This window comes from Spermophilus citellus (genome assembly GCF_964194105.1).
Source record: "Spermophilus citellus genome assembly, chromosome: 11".
In the NCBI taxonomy this organism is placed as follows: Eukaryota; Metazoa; Chordata; class Mammalia; order Rodentia; family Sciuridae; genus Spermophilus; species Spermophilus citellus.
This window is the reverse complement of record NC_138192.1, coordinates 110,207,480-110,234,328: the sequence shown is the minus strand read 5'-3', so window position 1 is coordinate 110,234,328 and position 26,849 is coordinate 110,207,480. Positions and strand designations below refer to the sequence as shown.

At 35.2% G+C, this 26,849-nt stretch overlaps 1 protein-coding gene across 3 annotated transcripts in view; it reads right to left on the bottom strand.

Annotated features, from left to right (window-relative positions):
- Positions 1 to 26,849, bottom strand: part of UNC80 (unc-80 homolog, NALCN channel complex subunit) — a gene marked incomplete at its 5' end in the record, with an annotated part of 198,761 nt that overhangs the window by 113,259 nt on the left and 58,653 nt on the right. For 2 of the 3 annotated variants that reach the window (XM_081262112.1, XM_081262114.1), the window contains 5 exons: positions 3,767 to 3,979; positions 21,276 to 21,448; positions 22,734 to 22,830; positions 24,190 to 24,296; positions 25,432 to 25,646. In XM_081262112.1, coding sequence (XP_081118238.1) covers positions 3,767 to 3,979; positions 21,276 to 21,448; positions 22,734 to 22,830; positions 24,190 to 24,296; positions 25,432 to 25,646 — 805 coding nt within the window. The remainder of the gene's footprint in view (positions 1 to 3,766; positions 3,980 to 21,275; positions 21,449 to 22,733; positions 22,831 to 24,189; positions 24,297 to 25,431; positions 25,647 to 26,849) is intronic. The other variant, XM_081262113.1, reaches the window with a different exon arrangement.

Genomic DNA, 26,849 nt, shown 5'->3' with positions numbered 1-26,849 from the left:
GGTACTATTAATAAGAACACAAAGCTCAAGGATGGATTCTGGCAGGATGTGTTCATTTGGATAGAAGAGTTTTATTTAGGTAAAAGTGATTTTCTGGGTATCAAGTGAATGCCCCTGAAATGCAGTTGGCAATGAAAGAAAAAAACATCTAAAAAGAGCTAGGGTGCTATGGATAGAAAAGTCTGTGCTACTGGCACACAGGAAATAGCTGGAAACACAGGAATAATGAACCTTGGAGGAAATAATTCAGGAAGAAATTACAAGAGATCCTGAGTATTATCTGCATTTACGGAGAGGGAGGAGGCAGAGGACCGGGGAGAAGACAGAGGATGGGGCACTGAGAGGCCAGGAGACTCTGGAGCACAGTGGTTATGGAAGACAAAAGGAAGGAAAAGGTCAAGGCAGTCAGCTGAGTCAACAGCTGCAAAAATGTTAGAAGGCATTAATCATGAAAGTATTTATTTGGAAAGTCCTTTGGTTAAAACCCTACAAATCAGAACCCCTCATATGTTTAGCACTTACTTGATTTCCCCTTCTTGTGGGAAGCCCATAGGATTAGAAATTGGAACTGCTTTTTTCAGAGATACCACTTAAAACAGACCCAGAATGAGGTAGGTAATAAACGGGGGTCACCGCATCTCTGTGCATTGAAGAAATGGGTCTGTTTTATGCAAAACCCACTTTTGTCCTCAAATCCACAATAATTGTGGGAATGAAAATTGCTCACACTTTTAGAAAACAAAAAGGATAAAAGACAAAGACATCTTATCAGTGGAGGACTAAAATGGGTAACTGTTGTATCAGAAAGTTTTTTAATACTACTTTAGAAAGAACATAAAAAGTATATCCTAAAGGGAAAATAAAGTTAAAAATCTGACAACTGGTCTAATTATCTATCTTAGTGACCCCAAATCTCATTGTTTATTTTAGAAGATCCCAAATTAGGTCTATCTCAGACCAGGGAGTCATCCCTGATTTCATTAATGTTCTTGTATCTGTAGAATGACAAATGGGAATGATTCAGAATTCCAATAGACTGGCTACATGGAGCAACAAGCTCATTTGCCTGGGAGATTTTTGCAGTACTGGAGGAGGTGGATTGGAAGGGCAGCATGGAGAGCAGCTTTGTAATTTTTTTAACAGAATTTGCCTCCTCTGTTATGGACCTTTTCTACCTAAATGAGATGAAAACAAACCAATTGTATTTGTCATTTTACTAAATTAATAAAACATGAAGAAATATTAGGATTACAATAACATCACTATAAACATAGTGATTATCAATGGAAGAGTTTTAAGTGATGGTCTACAACCTGTTGAAATTAAAGGTAATTGTGCTTGGTAATGGTTAACTGTTCTTCTTATTAAATCAATATTTTCATTGAGTTGGTAAGTATATGTTATCTATGTTTTTAGTTAAGCATAATTTTATATATGCATATATAAATATATGATATATATTTATTATATATAATATATATTGTATATTTATTGCATATATAACATATAAATATATATGATTTTATATATACATACTTGCATTAAAAGAACTATTTTGGGAATCTGTTGCAGGGACAATACTATTTTCAGGGATAATACTATTTCTGGGGTTTTTGGGGGGTACCAAGGATTGAACTCAAGGGCACTTGACCACTGAGCCACATTCCCAGCCCTATTTTGTATTTTATTTAGAGACAGGGTCTCACTGAGTTGTTTAGTACCTCGCTGAGGCTGGCTTTGAACTCATGTTCCTCCTGCATCTGCCTCCCAAACTGCTGGGATTACAGGCATGAGCCACCATGCCAGGCTATGCTATTTAGTACTATTAATAAAGAAGGGAAAAATCTATTTAGGGAATGCTCTTGAATTAAAGTAGCAGTGATATTAGGAATTTTTAATTGCTTGTCTTATTTTGCCTGAAAAAAAATTAAAAGAGTCAAAATACCCCTCCCCTTAAAAGAATTGTACAATTGAAGAAAAATATGTCTCCAATTTCCCAGAGAGAAGGTGTGTTCAGAATTACCTGGTTCTTTGTGGAAAAAGGAAGACAACTTTTCACCAGTGGAGTGCTGAATCATTTTTAGTGTGATATTGGATACAAAATAATGGGTGTAGGGGAGAAGAACAACCCTTCATCTGCTCTCTGCCACTTGTGAACTCAATTTTACATCTGATTGTTTTATTTTAAGAGTAAAAAGTTTGGTGTCTCCCAGGAAATGTCATTCTGATTTTAGTATGGTCATGAAACAGCACCCACAAAGCTGGGTCATTAGAAATATCACTCACTGTTTTAATGACAGAAATATAAATCTGAAAGAGATAAACTGCATTTTGCATGCATGTTTAGTGGGAAAGTTTGGGTTATAACTTGATCATCATCTTGTCAGAGGAGAGTGTAGGTTGTAACAATCAAGATGAGGGAGTCCTGAGATTGGGGGTGAGAGGTTCCTGTACAATTGGTTAGAAGAACCTAGAGCCAAAAGACAATGGACCCTCCAATTACCTGCCCTTTCTTTCCTATAATCTTACTTACGCACTTCTTCCTCTAGCATCTTATCATAGTGACTAACCCTCATGTAAACATGCTTTACAAATTATTTTAAGGTACCACCCTTGAAGAATGTGCTTAGGGCCAGCCACCCTCCCCACTCTCCACCCACACCCTAGTTTTGTTTCATCTCTCAATGCCAATGTTTTGTCCACTGTGACATTCGTTCTAAGATTTCTTGTTATCATAGCTATTTTATAAGCAAATTTAGGGGAAATTCCTATTTTCTATGAAAAGAGATGTATTAGAACTTTGCACATAAGCCAAGGGAAACCTTCAAAGAGAGGAGATAAAATATCCATCCTCACAAGGAAATATTAAGGCACTGGAGTGATAATCGATGCCGTTATTCAGGATATCAAAGGATAGGCTGGAACATTGGTGACAAGTGTCAAGAAGGGCTGAAGTGTGATCTAGCCATGGTGAAGAAAAGAACAGCATTCCAAATGAGCAGAGCCCTGTGGCAGAGTCGGATGAGAAATTTTTTTACCTATATTCTAAGAAAGACAGTGGTAAAGGTATATCATTTGTTAATTAAGTATTTAGTTTCACAGATAAAATAGTCTCAGGTGTATCATGAGAATATCTTGCCTTCTCTCAGATATTTGTGGCAAATACCCAACTTTTGGATATGAACTTCCCTAATCAGGTTTGATTAGAATTCCTAATGAATATTCATTTCTTTTTATTCACTTATACACATATGTAGGTACATGAGTAACTATAATATGTAGTTATTTCTGAAGGCTTTCGGGTAACTAAGGGATGGCATATAAACAAAAAAGAAAATTCTGTTAAAAAACTGGGATAAAAAAAAAAACATGTCCTGGGAAAACATAAATTAGAATAGAAAGCCAAAATGGGATGTAAGCATTAACTATTACAACAATAATTTTCACAAAGATGATTCTTGATGAATATAGCAATTGAAAGCAAAATTTTGGAATCCAGAGTGGGAGATGGAATACCAGTCCCTCCTTGTACCAAATATGCAAACTCTGGCAAATAGCTTGACATATGTTAACTTCAGTTTTGATGATTTAGTAATCTCTCACCTCATAGATTTATTTATTGGAAAGATTAAATGAGCGGTTCATTTCCCCACTAAGTGTTTCATTCAGTGCCTGGTATATAACAATGAATTGTCTTCAAAACCAAACACAATCAAAAACTCCACTCAAGTACTTTATGTTTGACAGAAGAAAATTCAAAGCTCACGTCTCCCCACTGGTAGAAGAGCTTGGCAGCATTCCACTGCAGCTTCTGGTTCCGCTTGTTGCCCACGATGGGGGACCGTCCCCGGGAAAGGCCCTTCTTAGTAATGTTCACATGGTGCCCTTTCATCCACTCTGGCCAGTTGCCTCTGTTACAGCGATGAACAAAACGGGCACATTCCAGGAACAAGGCTGCTCGGGCCACCACAGGGGCTTCCTGAGTAGGGTTGACGAGGAAATAATAATGTATGGTTAATAACCAATACCTTTAATTTAACTTATAAAAAGAATAATGTGGGATTAATAAACAGTATCTCTATGTTGACAATATTTCTGTGAATTTAGTTTATTTTAGCTTCCATGTTTGGATTTAGCTTGGCCATATTACCCAAGTGATGTCAGCACAGTCATGGAAAATCTGAAAAATGTAACCACAAAGGCAAATCTTAGAAATTAGACTTTATAAGCAGGTTTCTATGCTTTATTCCTTCTGAGGAATCTCAAGTAATTACATGCTTCCATTTTGCATTTCAAGGGCAATTGGGATTTGAATGTAATAGGGAGTTTTTTATGTTTTTAAATATGAAACATTATAAATATAAAATCTTTTTTTAAAAAAACCTAAAATCTTAACATGAAGGAAACACTTATTACATTTCTAGAACTAGTCTATTTCAATCAAGGGTGTTGTGATGCTGTACCATTGACAATCTTTTATCTATGACCATTCATACATTTCAAGGGGGTAAAACTGCTTACTGCACATTTTGTTGAGTTACTCTTTTTTTTTTATTTTGTCATTGAATAAGAGATCAAATTCTGTCTAATAGGCCTGGTTTCAATGGAAAATGTTTGACAAAGAGAGAATTATTTTTTGGTAAATGAAAAAGCAGAACATTTCTTCATGAAAATAAAATTATGCACCATCTTGTCATGTCAAGATATGGTTGAAAAAATAAAAGAAGATACACTTTGTTGTTGATACCCAGAAACTGGTGTGAAAATGAGATGCTCTATTGAATATTTAAAATATTTTAAAAATCTTTTACATGTGACATGTCCCATAGCTTAACAGGTCATAAGAAAAATATACATGAAATATTAATGTGTATTTTGAATTGTGCCAGTTTTGAAATATATATTACAATATTAGCCATTAACTCAGGATTATTTAATAACTATGGGTTACTCAGAAATGTCATATTTTCAAATCGAAGCCATAGTATTCTTAACAATACATTGATCCATGAGGTTAAATAGGGGTTAATATGTAGAGAGAGTCATGTAGCAGTTAACTTTCTTTTATAAATTATAATATATAACAACCCTATGATGTAGAAATAATATCTTTGCTTTAAGATTTTAAAAACAAGGTATAATTTCCCACTTTCACATAGCTGGGAAGAGGTGCACACAGGATCTTTTTGTAATTTTTTTTTAGTTATACATGGACATAATACATTTATTTTGTTTGTTTATTTTTATGTGGTGCTGAGGATTGAACCCAGTGCCTCACATGTGCAAGGCAAGTGCCACTGAGCCCCCAACTCCAGTCTGCACACAGGATCTTTGATGCCCAGATCTATACTAGTTCCATTTTGGTATCTAAATTGTCTCAACTTATACTCATATAAATCTTAGTAAAAGATGATTTTTAGAATGTCAATTGACATTATTTTATTTTATTTATTTTTTGAAATTAATTTAAAATGGGACATTGGTACCATGTGATATTATTTTTTAAAACAAATATATGATTGTATCCTTTCCCAATTCCAAATCTATTACAAGATCCATCTACCTCAATTATATAATGACTAAAGATGTGATTGGTTTCTTTCTTTCTATTCCCATCTCAAGCGCTCTATAACCCAGTCATATCAAAGTAGTTGTAGTCTCCCAAATAGAGACCACATATACCTTTTCTTATGTTGTTTCCCTGAACTTGCAGAACTTTAAACTCCTTTTCCACCTGGAAAATTCCCACTTTTAAGATTCAGGTTAGGTACCTCCTCTGAGAAGCTTTCTTTATTCCCATGCCCTTTCAGGCAGAGTTGGTTGCTTCATGGTTTTGAGGACCACAGTATTTCAAACACTAGACAACTCAAGTAATTTTTTTTACTTTAGCCCCTAGTTAGTATTTATTTTACTAAACATGTCAGATATGCTTGTCTGTGTCTGGAAAAGCCTGGAACATCTGTCTTTAAAAACGAATGCCAGTCTGGAGGGCAAGGCAAGCAATGTAATTTATTTTTAGCCTGTCACATTGTGACACATTCTCAATATAAAGTGATGTGAATTCAATGCTTAATGACAGGGAGACAGAAATAACATCGCTTGAGTAGCATTATGTCATGAACTTTGCCTCCTCAGGATTAAAAGGGGTGAAACTATTCTAGATCAGAACTGAGGGGTCAAAGATCTTTCCATTGCCCCTAACCATGATATGGCAGCTTTGAGGATGAACGGTGGATGAACCACTCAAATCATGGTATGTGAGGCTGTTTAGGAAGCTCAAGGCATTTTATGAATGAAAAGCAATTTAAATTCTTTGCTCTCCAAAACTTCTCATGATAAAACTCAGATGTTATCAGTATATAGTTATTGGCCCTGGGAATTCTAAATTATAAATGGACTTGAGATGAATATGAAAAGAATTCCCATTAACTGTACAGCATAATATTAAGGGAAAGGTTGGCTATTTTCTGATGAATTTGACCCATGTAAAGTACCAAACTCAGTATTATTTGGAAATGTCACTGTAATATGGAAAGATGACAGGAAGTCATTCAAACATTGTCCCTTTATAATAATTCTCATGAACCTGGGGGCTGATAGCAGTCTTGGAGTTCCATATTCAAGATGGCAGTACATTATACCAATTTCTGGGGAATAGAACTGTGCATTTTATTGTCCAGAAAACTAATAGATATTGAGGCACAGAGTCAAGGTCACTACTCTGCATCCTAATGGAAGACACTTAGCATTTAGCAACAAGAACAGACTCACACTGCATGTGCAACAGCATTTAAAGCATTCTAGTGTGAGCAGGCCTAGGGTGAATTTTTTTTTTTTTAATTTTTAGTTCCTTTCAGAGTGTAGTTTAGAAAGTACTGATTTTAGGGGCAGGGTAATGAGTTACTTTGGGCAAAGAATTCTTTGAAGACATGAGGGAAAATCAGTTTCCTTCTTCTGAGGAAGTTTACCTCTCAAGGCTCAGTGCAATCTGAAGTAAAAGCAAAAAAGGGAGGCATGGCATAATGGATAAGGATCGACTCATACTATGGGCAAAACCAAGCATCACTGGAGAAAAAATGAATCAGAAGAATGCTGCATGCTGCAAATAACCATAGAATGTCAGAGACACCATTATAAGTGAATAGCTAAACAAAAATGGACACCATTGACATGTCACAGAAAATGTGCCGGTGGTCCTAAAAGAAAAATAGGTATATGAAAATGTCTCTTTCTTAACTTGTCTGCCTATATCACTTTTTTAGGCACTAGTTAGTGAGACAGAATTGCTTCCTTTCCATTCCATCATAACTTCATAGTTTATAGAAAAGCAAGAATAAACTAGAAAGACAAAGATATTAGGTTGAACCGTATGGAATTTCCAAATACAAAGGACAAAAGTAACAATGGATGCCAACCAAGAATTTTGTATCCAGCAAAATTAAGCTTCAGGTACAACAACAAAATAAAAATCTTTCATGATAAACAAAAGTTAAAAGAATTTGCAGCCAGAAAACCAGCATTGCAAAGCATCTTGAGCAAAACACTACACGAGGAAGAAATGAAAAACAATAACCAAAACCAACAGTGGGAAGTACCTCAGTAAAGACAGAGGGTGGGGGGAAAGCTAATCATGGAGAAACAAACTAAATTTTAAAAAAAGATAAATAATCAAACATGGCTGGAAGTACAAACCATATATCAATAGTAACTCTAAACGTTAATGTCTTAAACTCTCCAATAAAGCGATATAGGCTGGTAACATGGATTAAAAAAACAAATCCAACAATATTCTGCCTCCAGGAGACATATCTGATTGGAAAAGACATACACAGGCTGAGGGTGAAAGGTTGGGAAAAAATATACCATGCACACGGTCCTTGTAAGCAATCAGGGGTGGCCATCCTCATATCGAATAAAATCGACTTCAAGACTAAGTTAATCAAAAGGGATAAGGAAGGACATTATATACTGTTAAAAGGAACCATTCACCAACAAGACATAACAATTATCAATATTTATGCACTAAATAATGGTGCTGCGACGTTCATAAAACAAACTCTCCTCAAGTTCAAGAATCAAATAGACCACAACACAATAATTATGGGTGACTTCAACACACCTCTCTCACCATTGGACAGATCCTCCAAACAAAAGTTGAATAAAGAAACTATAGAACTCAATACCACAATCAATAACCTAGACTTAACTGACATATATAGAATATATCAACCATCATCAAGTGGATATACTTTTTTCTCAGCAGCACATGGATCCTTCTCAAAAATAGACCATATATTATGCCATAGGGCAACCCTCAGTAAATATAAAGGGGTGGAGATAATACCTTGCATTTTATCTGATCATAATGGAATGAAACTGGAAATCAATGATAAAAGAAGGAAGGAAAAATCCTACATCACATGGAAAATGAACAAAATGTTATTGAATGATCAATGGGTTACAGAAGACATAAAGGAGGAAATCAAAAAATTCTTAGAGATAAATGAAAATACAGACAAAACATATCGGAATCTATGGGACACAATGAAAGCAGTTTTAAGAGGGAAATTCATCGCCTGGAGGTCATTCCTCAAAAAAAGAAAATCCAACAAATAAATGAGCCCACACTTCATCTCAAAGCCCTAGAAAAGGAAGAGCAAAACAACAGCAAATTTAGCAGAAGGCAGGAAATAATTAAAATCAGAGCGGAAATCAATGAAATTGAAACAAAAGAAACTATTGAAAAAATTGACAAAACTAAAAGTTGGTTCTTCAAAAAAATAAATAAGATCGACAGACCCTTAGCCATGCTAACGAAGAGAAGAAGAGAGAGAACTCAAATTACTAACATACAGGATGAAAAAGGCAATATCACAACAGATACTACAGAAATACAGAAGATAATTAGGAATTATTTTGAAAACCTATATTCCAATAAAATAGAAGATAGTGAAGACATTGATAAATTTCTTAAGTCATACGATTTGCCCAGACTGAGTCAGGAGGATACACACAATTTGAACAGACCAATATCAATGGATGAAATAGAAGAAGCAATCAAAAGACTACCAACCAAGAAAAGCCCAGGACCGGATGGGTATACAGTGGAGTTTTACAAAACCTTTAAAGAAGAATTAATACCAATACTTTTCAAGTTATTTCAGAAAATAAAAAAGAGGGAGCTCTTCCAAATTCATTCTATGAGGCCAACATCACCCTGATTCCGAAACCAGACAAAGACACCTTAAAGAAAGAAAACTACAGACCAATATCTCTAATGAACCTAGATGCAAAAATCCTCAATAAAATTCCGGCGAATCGGATACAAAAACACATCAAAAAAATTGTGCACCATGATCAAGTAGGATTCATCCCTGGGATGCAAGGATGGTTAAATATACGGAAATCAATAAATGTTATTCACCACATCAATAGACTTAAAGATAAGAACCATATGATCATCTCGATAGACGCAGAAAAAGCATTCGACAAAGTACAGCATCCCTTTATGTTCAAAACTCTAGAAAAACTAGGTATAAGCCTCAGGCTAGCATCATTCTGAATGGAGAAAAATTGAAGGCATTCCCTCTAAAATCTGGAACAAGACAGGGATGCCCTCTATCACCACTTCTATTCAATATAGTTCTCGAAACACTGGCCAGAGCAATTAGACGAAAGAAATTAAAGGCATAAAAATAGGAAAAGAAGAACTCAAATTATCACTATTTGCGGAAGACATGATTCTATACCTAGAAGACCCATAAGGGTCTACAAAGAAACTACTAGAACTAATAAATGAATTCAGCAAAGTGGCAGGATATAAAATCAACAGGCATAAATCAAAGGCATTTCTGTATATCAGCAACAAAACTTCTGAAATGGAAATGAGGAAAAACACCCTATTCATAATATCCTCAAAAAAACTAAAATACTTGGGAATCAACCTAACAAAGGAGGTGAAAGATTTATACAATGAAAACTACAGAACCCTAAAGAGAAAAATAGAAGAAGATCTTAGAAGATGGAAAAATATACCCTGTTCATGGATAGGCAGAACTAACATCATCAAAATGGCGATATTACCAAAAGTTCTCTATAGGTTTAATGCAATGCCAATCAAAATCCCAACGGCATTTCTTGTAGAAATAGATAAAGCAATCATGAAATTCATATGGAAAAATAAAAGACTCAGAATAGCAAAAGCAACTCTAAGCAGGAAGTGTGAATCAGGGAGCAGAGCGATACCAGATTTCAAACTATATTACAGAGCAATAGTAACAAAAACAGCATGGTACTGGTACCAAAACAAGCGGGTGGACCAATGGTATAGAATAGAGGACACAGAGACTAATCCACACAGTTACAACTATCTTATATTTGATAAAGGGGCTAAAAGCATGCAATGGAGGAAGGATAGCATCTTCAACAAATGGTGCTGGGAAAACTGGAAATCCATATGCAACAAAATGAAACTGAATCCCCTTATCTCGCCATGCACAAGAGTTAACTCAAAATGGATCAAGGAGCTTGATATCAAATCAGAGACTCTGCGTCTGAAAGAAGAAAAAGTTGGCTCCGATCTACATATTGTTGGGTCGGGCTCCAAATTCCTTAATAGGACACCCATAGCACAAGAGTTAATAACAAGAATCAACAAAAGGGACTTACTTAAACTAAAAATTTTTTTCTCATCAAGAGAAACAATAAGAGAGGTAAATAGGGAGCCTACATCATGGGAACAAATTTTTACTCCTCACACTTCAGATAGAGCCCTAATATCCAGAGTATACAAAGAACTCAAAAAATTAAACAATAAGATAACAAATAACCCAATCAACAAATGGGCCAAGGACCTGAACAGACACTTCTCAGAGGAGGACATACAATCAATCAACAAGTACATGAAAAAATGCTCACCATCTCTAGCAGTCAGAGAAATGCAAATCAAAACCACCCTAAGATACCATCTCACTCCAGTAAGATTGGCAGCCACTATGAAGTCAAACAACAACAAGTGCTGGCGAGGATCTGGGGAAAAGGGTACTCTTGTACATTGTTGGTGGGACTGCAAATTGGTGCGGCCAATTTGGAAAGCAGTTTGGAGATTCCTGGGAAAGCTGGGAATGGAACCACCATTTGACCCAGCTATTGCCCTTCCTGGACTATTTCCTGAAGATCTTAAAAGAACGTACTACAGGGATACTGCCACATCGATGTTCATAGCAGCACAATTCACAATAGCTAGACTGTGGAACCAACCCAAATGCCCTTCAATAGATGAATGGATAAAAAAAATGTGGCATTTATACACAATGGAGTATTATGCAGCACTAAAAAATGACAAAATCATGGAATTTGCAGGGAAATGGATGGCATTAGAGCAGATTATGCTAAGTGAAGCTAGCCAATCTCTAAAAAACAAATGCCAAATGTCTTCTTTGATATAATGAGAGCAACTAAGAACAGAGCAGGGAGGAAGAGCAGGAAGAAAAGATTAACATTAAACAGAGACATGAGGTGGGAGGGAAAGGGAGAGAAAAGGGAAATTGCATGGAAATGGAAGGAGACCCTCATTGTTATACAAAATTACATATAAGAGGTTGTGAGGGGAATGGGGAAAAAAAACAAGGAGTGAAAAGACTGAACATGTAAACAATGGCTATTCCATTTTATATGGGGAAAATGTCGATAAAAGCTGTATGTATTGTGGTTTATTTCCAAAAAACAAACAAACAACAAAAAAAACCCAAAGGACAAAAGTAGTCAAACACCAGCAGTTTCATATGGTTTACCCCATCTTATGTAAGGTGTTCTCTGCAATAGTTACAGTTGTCTAGTTAAAATTACAAGAATTTATGAGAATGTCGTTAATGCAGTCTGTATTTCTCTAATATTCTGCACCTAAAACACTTTGAGCATCCATCTACTTTCCTTGACTTCCTTTGCCATTTCCCCATGAATTGTATAAGATTGTTATGTATATTGAATGTTTCCTTTATGAAAGTGAAGCAGAGAATTGGGATACTAATCTAAGCAGCTGTGCTTTCTTTTGCCTGGGGACCTAGAAAATATTGTTAGCAAGATACTATGGTTAATTGAAGGTTATAATTGCAATGCATTCCTTACCCTGGGGGACTATATCTAAGCTTATTATGTGAGAAGAAACCTTGACTGATCCCGAAAACTCATATAACACTGGACAGGAACTAACTGTTTTTAAGGACTAAATATTTTATGACCATCCCTGGGGAATTACATATTTTTTATTGCCTTACAATAAAATAAAAAGGGCTAGCTGGTACAAGATATCTGTTTATTTAAAGCCAATGGGAATAAGCAGTTATTGTGGGTCTCGGTATGTATTGGGACCTTCTTTGCTAGAGGGCATGTGCTTCTGAGTCAGTATTTATTACTTGGCTTGTATTGAATTCTCTGCTTGACTAAGATCATTAACTAACAGGCACATAAGCCAAGGGACTGCCCTGTCCCTGCTCATATCTACAGTAGCTATGTGCAGACGGGAGGCAGGCATTATTGTTTAGCCCATGATCTGGATGGCTAGTCATTTTAACACCTACTCAGATCATGGTAATATTTTGAATATTTTAAAAACGAAATGAGGTCTTCTATTTCTGAAAATATAATAGATTAGGTGCAAAGATGAACTTCTTTGTGTTTAAAACACTTTAAAAATACTGAATAAAATATTCAAAAAATTCTTTATTTTGATTTTTGCTTTGTTTCTAGAGCGATGTACAACAACTTTGAAGAATAAAAAGTACAAGAAAGTGCAATTCTGGGATGCGGGTGGAAATGAGCTAGCATAGAGATTTTGTCCTAAGGGTTTCTGTTGACCATACTGAGACAAGAGCATGGGTGTTTAATGGGCCACAAGCTAAATATCTAGGCCCAAACATGTGGGAGGTGAGGTCAAAAATTCCTGTGCAAAGCTACGACCTCAGGTAGGAGCCCTCTCAGAAGATGGATGAGAAAAAAATATACCCTCCACAGAAGCTGTCTTACCTGACTAAGCTTGACTCTGAATAGAGCATAAGAGAGGGAGAGAGAGAGGAGAAAAAAAAGAGGGGAAAGCGTTTATGGAAAACTTCTAATCAAAATCTCACATTCTCATACAAGTTTGAAGCAAGAACAGGCACTACTTCCATCCTCCTCCACCTGTCCCCCCAACCAATAATTTAAAAATGATGGTAAAGTCACTTGGGAAGATGGATAAAAGAGATTCCTTGGCCCCGTCTGCACAGATTCTGATCCAGTAAATCTGTTGCAGGACCTGAACAATTGCATTTCTAACAGGCTTACAGTTAATGCTGTTGTTGCTGGTCCATTGACTAATACTGCTCTTAATACAGACAATAAGGAATTCCCACAGATAAAATTCCAAGGAGCAACCTCAGATTAACAAGACAAAAGAAAACAATCCACTATGAACAAGAGTCAGGAGACAAACTATGCGAAGTCAAATTTACAAAGAATGCAGTGATTGGAATCTGCATGTGTTAAGTACATTTAAAGATTAATGTGAATATCAAAAATATGCTGGAGGAATTAAGATGATCAAAGTTGACCAAAGTTAACTTTAAAACAAAAATAAAACAGAATTTTAACAAATAAAAAAATGTACTGTACTTGGAATTTAAAACTCAACAGAGAGACTAAAACACAGATTAGATCAGGTTTTTCTAACATCAATACTATTGATCATTTGGGTCAGATCATTATTTTGTGTGGGTGGTATATTATGTTTTATGAGATGTTTATCAGAGCTTTTGGCATCTACCCACTAGATGGCAGTAGCCATGTATAGGTTATGAGAGCCCCAAATTCCTCCAGACATTGCTAAATTCTGCCTGGTGGGCACATTGCCCTTGGAAACATGGGATCAGACACAGTTGAGAAGAGAAAAAGTGAAGTGGAAGAGATATCTGAGGAAATTACCCAGGATAGTAGTATAGAGACAGAAGAAAATATGAAAGAGAAGGTATAAAAAATGGAAGAAATTAAGATCTATCATATATTTTCAATTTCTAGAAGAGAATACACATAATACACCAAATAGATGATTTAGAAGTCTAATGAACCACAAATTTTAAAAATGCTAGAAACATTGCAGTGAAACTGTAAAATATGAGCAATAAGAAAAAGATCTTAAAGATTACTAGAGCAGGGTAAGTACATGATCTATAAAGGAATGGTAATTAAGCCAGAAAAGAATAGTATCTTTGTCAGTCTATAAATACAATTCAAGCAAAAAGATCTTCAAGTTGGGATCAAAATCAAGACACGTCAGACAACTGTAGCTGAGAGAGTTACAATTGATCACTAAAGACTGTTCTAATAGGTATACTTTGGAAGGAAATTGGTCTTACAGAGAACATCTGGGAAGCAAGGAGAAATAGTAAACAAAATGTATATTAAATTTTTGGAATTATTTTCCTACAAGTCAATAAAATAATATCTAATGTATGAATGTCAAAAATAAGATAGAACTAAATCTTAAAAACAGTTGGAGTTAGAACTCTCCTAGTTTTTGAGAGAAGAGTGGAAAATTCATTAATTTTAGACTGCATTTAGTTAAATATGTATATAGCTTCTTAAAAAGATTTATCTGTGGACTCCATGCAATTCTGAGAACAAATTTAAGAATTATTTTATAGAATCTGACAAGCTAATTATAAAATTAACATGGAAAAGCAAAGAGCCAAGAATAGCTTACAGGTTGTTATCTTTAAAGTTCTAAGTATAAAGTAGATATTCAGAATAGATGTGGAATGTAATAGTACAAAACCTGGAACCACACCCATACTTGTTTGAAACCTTGTCATAAGAGGGTACTGCACATCAGAGAAGAATACATAAACTAGTCAATGTATTGTGCTAGGGTAATTGTTTTTCCATATGAAAAAGAAAAAAAATGAATTCCTACCTCATACCATTTATATAGTACATTACAGTTAAAGACTTCAGTGTAAAGATAAATTTTAAGATTTTTAGAGGAACATAGGAATACTTTATTACTTTGGGAATTCCCATAAAGAAAAATTTGAATGAATTAAAATATCTTAAATTAAAAAATCTTCTCTTGATTAAAATGTTCCACAAAGAACAAACAAGAAAAGCCACAAACTGGAAGATGAAGCCATGTAAAGAGCAAAAAATAAATTAGTATTGACACTTATCCATATTCTTAAAACTAACAACAAATGACAAATAATTCTCCTTTGAAAGAAGGAACTAAAGACATAAATGGACTCTTCCTTAAAAGTGAAAACAGTAATGATAAGCATACCCAGGAAAAGATTCCTCAAACTTCAGACCGAAATATAAAGTTTTTTACTTTAATCCACTAGATTGGTAAAAATAAAAATGCTGAACAATATAAATGTCAACAATAAAACAGAGAAACGTGAACTTCAATTACACTGTTGGCACCTGCATGGAATTTCTGCAATTACTTTGGGATCGTAGAGCAAAAATTATGAATCAATAATTTCACTTATGTGTGTATTTAGAAAACTATCATGAATTAAGGCCCAAGTGCAATATTTATGGAGGTATTGAAAATGGACAATTTGTAAAAAAAATAAAAATGTCTCTAACAGAATGGATATGTAAATTGTGATATGTTCAAACAAATACTATTCATTAGTAAAAAATAATATACTAATACTCACTGTCTCAATAAGATCAATGCTGAACAAAAAATAATTGTATGACTTCATATAAATGAATTTCAAAATCAGGATAAACAAAGCAAAACAAAATAATATAGTCTTTGGACACATATTCATGTAGTAAAATACACAGAAAAGGTTAAAACAAAGTTCCAAAGAGCATTGTATTCTGGGAGGTAAGGGTTTTTCATTAGTAAGGAAATATAGGGACTTTAAGAAAATAAGGAGTTCTAGGGCTGGGGAGGTGACTCAAGCGGTAATGCACTCGCCTGGCATGCGCGGGGTGCTGGGTTTGAGCCTCAGCACCACATAAAAATAAAGATTTTGTGTCCACCCAAAACTAAAAAATAATAATAAAAAAAAGAAAATAAGGAGTTCTATTTTTTATATTTTCCTTGTATAATTATTGACATTTTCATACTCATGTAATTGCTACTAAGCAAATTGAAATTATTATTAGTACTACTCATGATAAGAAATTACCAAAAACTAGAAATAACTGTATGTGTTACAAATTCAAATGGATACATAAGGACAGAATACTTAAATATAAAGCAAACAGAAGTTCCTTTCATTTGAACTGTTTACTTTTTCTTGTATTTTTGTACTTATAGATTATATAAGCCTAGAGGTGAAATTAGACCTTTTAAAAGCATCTATATCTTTTTTTAAAAAAATGCCTTAATATTTGCAACTGATAATTCATATTACTGAGAAAGATTATGAGGAAGAGCTGTGTTGGACTTAATAGTAAACCAATTATCCTTAAACTTAGTAATCATATCAATAACAATAAAATCATTATTTAAAACAAACAAAACCATTCAGATTGGTCAAACTTTAAGCACTGAAGTTTCCAGTACTACTTTCATCTACTAATACTTTTAAATTCTGAAGAACACTGCACTCTTTTAAAAATCACATTTTAATTATATGATTAAGGAAATAAAACTATAAAAGTATTCAAACAAAAATTAGGTCATAATGCAAAAATTGTATTTAAGCTACACTTAAAAATAAGAGTGACAAGACAAAATTAACAAAAGAGAGGTGGGAGATAAGTTGGACTGGACTATGATGATTAACAGGACGTATTTGGTGCTTCCTTCCCCACTTAAATTCTATTTGAAGAACTAGCAGAATAGTAACTATGTCTATATTATCTATTTATCTACACATCTGTATCTATACCCTCATCTGCTTATCTCTACATATTTTCTATGTGTACATCTATATATATTTCTACATTCATATCAATCTATATTACACATATATGAGTACAACTATAAATGTACTGGGAAGCCTAAAGCATACTCAGAAACTGAGGCATTCCTGAAAGACAGGAAGCAGAGGGACCAGATATTAGGGGAAATCAAAGAGAGAGGAAACAAAAGTAAGAATACATTTTAGCAGGAGAATTTTATGAAACTTAAAATAACCCTGAGGAATTTCTAATTCAGATCAATAGGTCCAAGCTATAGTGTCACAGCTGTACAAATGAAGTTTGATTCAAGCACATAGGACATATGGCTACGTTTTCCTTTCTCTTGCTTGCTTGTCAGAATTTACCAGTGACCTTACTTTCTTCGATTTTTCATAGCTGGGAAACTAATCCCAAGTGTTCCCTCACTTAAAAATCATATCCTAACTTGATCTTTTTGCTTTCATACCAATAAATAAGATAATGAACATGAAATTTTTTTATAAATTGTCAAGTACAGTGAAAATGTTACTATTATTAACCTCTACCACTGCCTCCACCAACTGCCACCATCATCACCACCATCACTACCATCATCATCATTTACACCTTTTATTCAATTAGCCAGTTCTATGGAGTTTTCTCTTATTGCCTGAGAGTGGAGCTTCTTTAAACTTTGATTGATTCTGACCTTCAGAATTTTGACCTCTGAACTATGTTTACTGTTTGGCCTTAACCTAGGATCAAAGACTCTCAGGTGTGAAAGGAACTCCTATGAGCCACCAACTGCTTCGGCCCTCTGCACATATGCTCCCAACAAATCCAGTCTGATGGCAAAGCGCTCATAATTTCCCAAGGGAGGCTACTCCATCGATGAACATCCACAGGGATCAGAAATACCTTGAAGCTCAGGAGACACTGCTTATAACCATCAAAATTCTCTGTACTTTGTTTCTTACCATGAGATTTATGAGCTTGATGAGATCAAACAGGACCAGAGTAGGTTCCACAGGAAAGGGATAAGGAGAATCTAGAGGTCTAGCAACTAGCCCAGTCATGTTTGGTGAATTAAAATAAATTTTAAGTTTTTGTGGTTTCCAGTTTAATCAAATGGCAGAAGTCATGCTCTAGCAGGAATACAGTGTGCCTGGAAACTCCTGCAAAAAACCTCTTTGGAAAATAAAGAGTATCCCAGTTGGAAGCCAGATAGATATGGAATTGTTTTGATGAGAGGGAAAGAAATACCAACACCCAAAGATTTGATTATCAAGCTATTCCTTAATGTTCACTTTAAAATAATCTCTATTCATAAGCCAGTATTAATTCGTTCTACTGGGATTATGTTTTCAAATCTTCAAGTGTGTTGTTCTCTTTGTTACAGGTCTTATGTTTCTTCTGGGCCCAGATATCTTATATAAACCCTGAAAGCTTCCCCTGTATGAAGGGATTATGAAAGGCTTCCTTCTGTTTTACATCACTAGGGAATGTTAACAAAGTAATTCCAATTACTGGATGAAAGAGTCTCTTTTTTGCCAGTGATAATGCATTTATTGAGGAGAAGTTCTTAACATGTTTTTGTTTTGTGGATGATTTTGAGGCCGGCATCTATGAATTTTCTAATACCATATGCTAAATTTTGTCTCTAAGTGTGCTTTTCTCGGAAGAATATCCATAACTTTCATCCAATTCTAAAAGAATCTATGTCTCCAAATGTTAAGAATCACTGGTTTAGAGAATGAATGTGTTGTGTGAATCTTTAAAATTGAAAATCTCTTATATTTTCCTAATATGAATTCACAATGTATTTGTACATGATAAGGAATATCATATATAAGGAATTCAAATGTTTTTTTGAACCATTAAAAATCATTCACCATTTTCTTTGCTACAGGAGGTCTTATACATTTAAGGGTATTTTCAATGTGTCTACAGAAACTCATCCTGATTCAATTAAATGTGCATGTGGTGTTGCCCAGAGCCCTGAATGGAATCAGAGGGTTTTTCTCTGATCCCAGTTTTAGCATCAACTAACATATGGCCTTGAGCAAATTCACCTTAACTTTCAGAGCTTTTATTCTCTCATGTGGAGAACATGTTAATGAAAAGATCTGCTTGGTAGAGTGCTTAACACTGCATGATATATTTATGTGCAGATTTCAGCTCAAGATCTTTGGAAGGCCTAGACCTTTCCAGTGAGTGAAGGGCAATCTGTCAAATCTCATCAGGTGCTTATTTGATGAACAGTTGTCAAATACTATTATCTCATGATTTTCCAATTGGTATGGTTGTTTTTCACTCCGTTTTTCAACAAGTTGAAATAAAATGATTTGTTGTAATATTTTCCCTTAATCTTATTAGACAGTTGCCTGAGAAATTTGATGCCTTGTTTGTCTTAAAATTTTCCAAAGGTAGCTATGACTGCAGGATACAGACAAAGAGAGATATGATAGTATCTTTGGAGCATTTCAGCTTAAATTGTCTGTAAAGTGGCAATACACCATTGTTATTGTGTATTTAACAACTGTTCAACTAGCTTCTGTCAGCTTTATATTCTTAACCACATTCAAACTAGTGGGTATAAAATATGGGGTTTATTATTTTTGAATGTTTTAAAGTGATCTCTCATAATATTTTAGCAAGAGTCAGCATGGTAGAATGCAAACTACGGGCCTATGAAGACAGACCTAGGTTCCAGTCGGACTCTATCTTTAATGGCTTTGTAACCTTGGACTATTAGTTGATCTTTCTGACCTTCAATCTTTTTCTTTTTCTTCTGGAAATATAGGAAGCATATAATAAATATTGGTCATTCATGTGTATCAACCTTGGAATGTTGTGCACTATGAAGATCGAAAAATAGATCCTTTTACAAATATAATCTTCAATGGGAAATGTGAAAAATAAAGTGAAGCTCTCCATCTGGGTTTTGCTGCATTATCATGAACAACTTCGCACCATGCCTAACACAAAAGACAGCTGTTGAGTTAATTATTATATCATGAGTATCTTGATATAACAATTGACTACAGACTTTTAAAGCCTACTACCTCTATCATTTGGTATATTTGATATGTAGAAAACTGCCCCATCCCTGCAATGACACACAGTTCAGAATGACTGTCTACTCAGGGAGGGGCCAGAGAGAGCTCCATTCAGTGTCATTGCTCTACCCTCCCCACCCTGTAAGACTAAGGCTTCTTCTGTTCCTTGATCAAATCCTGTGCTCACACTACTGCCAACACAGTGTTGTGGTGTCTGCTATTTTATACCCTTATCAATACTTTATAACCATTGCAAATCTGACAGTTATAGAATAGGGATTTATGAATATTTAATAAGCATTATTATCATCTTTCTTTTCCAAATCACAAATTGACAAGGCATTTCTTTAGTATAATTAAGAAGAGGCATACTTGACTGACTTTCAGTATTTTCAGGGAACAGGTTATTAATATCATTTTTTTCAATATTTAATTGTTCTTGTGAATTTTTCCATTTGTTTATTTTGATCTGCTCCTTTAGAAACACATCATGCATGATTTAAAAGAGTGGCTGGAAGAGGTGGGTCACTGGGGTTGTACCCTGAAAGGGTGCATCTTCCCTGCAGGCCCTTCCTCTTGCTTTCTGAGGTGCACAGTTTTCTTTCTCTATACCCTTCAGCCACGATGCTCCATCTCATCTCAGGCCTAGAGCAATGGAATTGGCTGACCATGGACTGAACCTCTGAGACTGCGAGCCAAAATAAACTTCTCTTCCTTTAAGTTGTTTTTGTCGTGTATTTTGGTCACAGTGATGAAAACCTAACTAACACAAATACTTTACACTATTCAAAGTGCTCTACAATTCATTTTAAGTAATCTTTGCTTTATGTTTTCTAATTCATAGGTAACAAAACCAAGCCTTAGAGAGTTTAAAGTACTCATATAAAAAAACAACACACAAGACAAATAATATAATAATAATCTACTTTACTGTAGTTATCATATTTCAGGCATTGTGATGAGGATCTTCCATCTAATTTCTCATTTAACCTTTGCTTCAGCCCCAGGAGGTAAATATAGTTCTACTATGACTTTTACTCTCATTTTACAAATGTTCAGAGCAATTTTAACTCAGGTATTCTGACTTAGATCCCTCACATAATTTTTAATTGTCTTATGACATATTCTGCTTCCCAGAACATGTTTATTATGATTATTTCCTTCTTTGTTTTCTTCTCTCACCTCACTACCTTTTTTCTTCTTGTCGTCATTAATTCTGAGGGGAAAAACAAAATAAAAACAAAACCCTCACAATTAAGCATTGGGTTTTGGCAACTCAGGTTTACCTCCAGTAACAGTATTAATTGGAACGAGGGTGAACAAAATCTTCCAACAACTTACTAGATCCAAAGCAGCTGCCAGGATGGATGCATCAGGTATTGTCCCTGGCTCACAGCAGTTTAACAGAAACTGGAAGCGTCTCATGCCTTGTCGGATTGCTCCAAGATTCACCACATTTTTGCTTTTTCCACCATCTTGGTTGGGAGAAAGATGGTCATCAAAACTATGGCAACCTATAGGAGTTGTGCCATTGCAAAGGAATAAAAGAGAATGCATCACAGATTTAAAAAGAGCTTTAGAGATGGCCTCAAAAACTTCTCTCCCACTCCTCCTCCCTTTCTCTGTACCCCTTAAATGCTTAGTTTCAGTTCATCCTGACTTTTGGGAATCAATGATGCATGGCATCTGAAAATCCAGAGTTTACCTAACTACTTGAATTGTAGGGTCTGATCACTTTGCTGCTGAGCATCTCTAATACTGATAAGAGCGCTTGGTATGTTTTAAATGGTCCTTCCTGTAAAAAGCAGCATTTCCCCCATGAAGGTGATGGCAGAGCTGAGAACATAGAAGATGTGCAATGAATTTGTTGTTTGTGTGGAAACAAAGCAAAACAAAAAACAAAACCAGTTGCTCTAATCAACCAAATATCTTCCCACAAACATAGGCGATTTGATCTCTTAAATAATTTTAGTGAATATGAAGACAAAAGAAGCTCTCTGAATGTCATCTCAATTCTAGCAAATGTTCACCAGACATGTTTTTTATTTGTTGAAAAACATTTCTTTAGATTTTAAGAAAATTGTGTTCTATATGTGAACTGTGAATGTCATCTCAATCTCTGAATGTCATCTCAATTCTAGTAAATGTTCACCAGACATGTTTTTTATTTGTTGAAAGAAATAACAAGGCAACCTGTTTCAGATATTACTCTTTTGCTTTCCAGACAGGCAGAAAGAAACTGTGTTTCAGATATGTACATTGTTACTAGTCATAGGAATCAAGTTTAAGGATAAATATATTTTCAGAAGGTAAGGAAATTTTTCCTAACGATTAAAGTTGTTTAGCTCTGAACAGGTTGCCCTGTTAAGTTATAAATTTCCCCTCAGTGGAAGTGTGCAGAGGGTGGTTGGCCACCTGTCAGGGATGTAATGAGCAGGATTCCATGTAAGTAATGTGATGATAAAAGTTCTCTAACTCTAAGATTTTAATAAGGAATAGAGCAGCAGAAGAATCTCTGTCTTATTCTTCACAAACTCAGTGCCCACAGGGTGTGAGGAATGTAAATGTCTTTTCAACCAAATTGATAGAGAAGCTACACATAGTAGTAAAATACATGTGAAAGAAGCAAACGAATGAAAAGCCATTGGTAATAGAAAATGACCATCTTAAAAAAAAACAATTTCCAATAAAGAATTTCAGAAGTTAAAATTGAAAAGAAAACGAACCATTTTATTTAAACGAATTTTTTATTCTATGTGATGAAAGCTGAATGGAATTCTTAGGCTGCATGACATTTACCAAGACGTTTGAAGAAATTATCCTCCTCTTCTCTTCCATTTTCCATTCCACTTCCTGGCCCACTTTCTGAAAGCTTTACAGCACTGGTGAATTTGACCTGGGAAGAAAAGGAAAGTAGTCCAACAACCAAATTCATTGGCAAATTTCTGGGTTAAACTAATCCTTGATTTTAAACATCGGTTGTTTAGAATATGAAGATTGCTCCCTTCTCTGACTTCCATGTCTAGTTTTGTCACTATAGTTTATTGCTATATACCAAAAAAGATGTCACCGAAACTGCTTGTCGAAGGGAGATTCCAGGTCAGAGATAGAAAGCTGAATAATTGGGCACCTTGAAAATAACCTGGTAAATACCTCAGATACTCTTAGAATTAAATTCTGATGAAGTGAAAATTCAAATTCATGAAAAGCAGCACAAATTCATCTTTTACAAACACCACCAGAGTTGAAAATCAGACCAAAGTGAAAAATAGTGAAATAAAATACTTCAAAATTTTAAATAAATTTAAAGAGTTCACTCTAATGAATATGCAATATATTTCACTTTCTAAGCATTAAAATCTGTTCTTGATCTTGTCTATAAACTGAGTCCTCAAACTTTTGAGCCTACAAAGAAAGCTGTGGGCCATCCAGACTCCCAAATATTTGGCCATTTTTTTTCTTAGCTAAAATAGTGTAAAATAAGAAATGTAAATGTATTTCCTCAATGTTCTGTAATCTTGCTATATTCTTTTTATAATTTTAATATATTACTTCTAAAACACTAAATAGGAGAAACAGGTTTTAGTGAGATTTAAAAAAAGAAAGAATGTAAGAAAATAATTGGTAAATAAAGGAAAGGTAACTCATCATATACTGATAAGCAGGTATGCAAGTTTCTTGGATATGAATAATCCACAGGGAAGACTCTCTTAAAAATTAATCTCACTGAGAGTCATTCCAAGTCAAAAGCTACTATAATGTGCAACAGTAGTATGAAGAAACAGTGAGAAAAGGCACCCTGACTATCTTTTGCAACAGAGAGAATGGTCAAGATCGTCCCAAAGGTAGTGGAAGGGGAATGAATGGTGTGCATGTGCATGTGTATGTATTTGATAAATGCAAGGAATCACTATAGAGTTACTGCCTCCCTGGAAATGAACTTGGGATGCCAAAAATGTCAGATGTGTTTAAATTTAAAACAGCTGGGAAATGATGCCTATCTACATCTCTATATCTGCATTATAATTTTATATAATTTTTGCTGCACTTTCCCTTTTTTCTTTTCCTAGAATAGTCTACTACCTAAACATTTAAATTTTTCATTGCTCATTAAAATTTCCAAAATTTATTCAATAGTCCCTTAACTCTTCCTCATTTGGCCCCTCCAGGTGTTTAGCATTTCTTAGCTCTGACATTTTTCTATCATTTTGTGACTCCAATTTTCACTTACACAAGTAACGTCCTGGACGTTTACCTTGGAGCTTTGCCTGATGAAAGACAGGCGGTCCACAGAGCTGATGTCCAGAAGGTCCTCCACACCATCTGCCAGGCCCGAGAGGGAGGATCGTTTCAGCCAGTTTCCTATTTAATAATTTTTTTAAAAAAGATTAGACTGTTACAGCATTTGCTCTCAAATGGATTAAGCAGAAATGCCAGCATGTGCTCAACAAGCAATGAAAGTTACATGGCTTTGATATAAATAGAAGCAAAACAAGTTGTTTCCAGTATGTGTGCTTTGAATCAAAATGTTCAGTGTTGGACTATAAAATTACATAAGCAGGCAAGACCAAGACAAAAAGAACCTGGTCCTCTCCAGTGAATGAAATCATAATCTGTCCACTTGTCCCTGACAAATTTCACATCTCTCTTTAAAGCCTATTCATTTTACCTCCTAAATACCTCTCCAATCTGCCCACTTCTCTCTGTCTACTTAAAGTAGTCACCCAGCCCAAGTGTCCATTTACTTACACCTAGACTACTAGGCAGCTCTCCATCTGGTCTCTTCTAATGTTCCCTCCAGGATGATTTCCATGCTGTGATCTTTTAGAAAATGTTTATATGCTTGTGTTACTCTCTTGCTCAACAACCCACTTGGTTATCCAGACTCCAGGATGAAGAGCCAACCTAACCTGCAAGGTGCCATGTTCCCTGGTCCCATTTCGAGGCAGCTATTCTTCCCTTGTTTCAGTTCCTCAATTCCCTTCATCCTATTATTTTTGCACATAATATCACTTCTTCTTTAAGTATTCTATAGATCTTGATGTCACTGCCTCTAGTCTTCCCTGCCTCCTGCCTCCTCTCTTCATTTAGGTCAGGTCTCATTGCTGCAGGCTTTCATAGTGCCATGTATATTTTCTTCATAAAATTCATAGTTTGCAGCTATACTTAGTTGAATCGTTATCTGCTTTAGTGACAGTGGCTCTTGTCTGATAGCAAGTTCAGCAGTCAGAGGAATGTGTGTTTTGCTTACTATCTAATCGCAGATACCCAGAATAGTGTTTGCACACAGTATAGGCACATAGTAGGGACTTGAAAAATAACTGCAGAAAAATATAAGAGTGATTTGGTGAATGAGTGGATGAAGCAGTAAGCCTGGGCCTTGGGAGCTGACACCTTTCCTTTTCTGTACCCCACCATGCACTGCTCTGTTTTGATGGTAAGTTGATTTGATGACATGGTAGGTAACAAGAGAATCCATAAGTAAATACAGACATACTTTTACCTATGGGGAGTTTAAGCTTCTTCCGGAGGGAAATTCTGCGGGACCGTGAGCGGGCACGCCTGTCGGAGGTGTTTCCTGAGTGGGCAGTGGTGCATTCTGAGGTGTCCTGCTCAGACTGGCTGCTGGTGTCACTTGCTGCACTCTGAGATTTGAACATCTTGCGCCAGAAATCTTTCCGCCCCAGGTTGCCCCCTTGCATTTGTTCATCACTGTAAGCAAGCAGAGGATAGGGTTAAATGCCTGGCAGCGCATGTGAAATTCTCCTAAATTACTTTCAACCTCTTGCTGATGATATTTAGGCAAATTATGCAGAAAGATCTTTGACAGGCTGGGTGTGGGAAGAGTGGGAGTCAGAATGGGAGGAGGCCCAAGGTTGACTCTGAGCTCTTCTTGAAAACAGTCATGTCTTAGCTATCAGGTGGAGGTGGTCATTTTCTTCTAACCTTAATAAAAAAGACTAAATATTATTGCAGGTATTCACCTGCAGTGTGAGTCATAATAGAAGAAGCACTTAAAATGTCAGTAAACATTTAGCTTTTTAAACTCCCTGGGGCTTCTGCAGTATGGTTCCTCACTCCCCAATCCTTACACCTGACACTAGTTGAACTCACAAATATATATTTATGTGATTGAGTGAACAAATGAAGAAAGTATGATCACCATACCCAGGAGATACATCATCCTACTATCAATAAGTCAAAAAGACATAGGTAGAGTTTAAAAGTAAAAAATAAGCCCAACTCAGTAGGACATCTGCAAGGAGATTTTTTATTAGGGCAAGTGGCCAATAATATGCAGAGTTTAATCTCAGCAGGAATAATAATAATAATAATAATAATAATAATAATAATAATAATAATAAAGCCAGCTGAAATGAAATTTCTATTTTCACTTACCAAATTGGCATAGAATAGGGATAGGGGAGAGAAAGTTATGGTTACTATCATATACTCCCAGTGGTAAGGTAAGAATGGCTACATATTTCTGGAAGATAACTTGGTAATATGCTTTTCAAAACCTATATCCACACCTTTGGCAGAGAAATTCAGTTTCCAGGAAGTAATCCCAAGGAAATAATGGAACAGCATACTTAGTTGAAGATACACTATTGGTCAACATTTAAAAAGTGGAAACAATATAAATGATTAGCTGTAGAGAAACAGTTGAATAAATTATGAGACTTCCATAGTGTGATATTCTCTTTAGTCATTAAAATCTTAATTTAGAAGATTACTGCTATGGGCAATGTATGTGATACCTTGTGAAGTTCAAAGGCAGTTACTGAATGGCTTATCCATGAAAACACCTTCATAATGTAAAATTATGAGTTTGAATTTAAAAAAACTAGGACAATGCACTCATTATCATTAAAGTTATCATTATCATTATCATTAAAGTTCTTACATAGAATT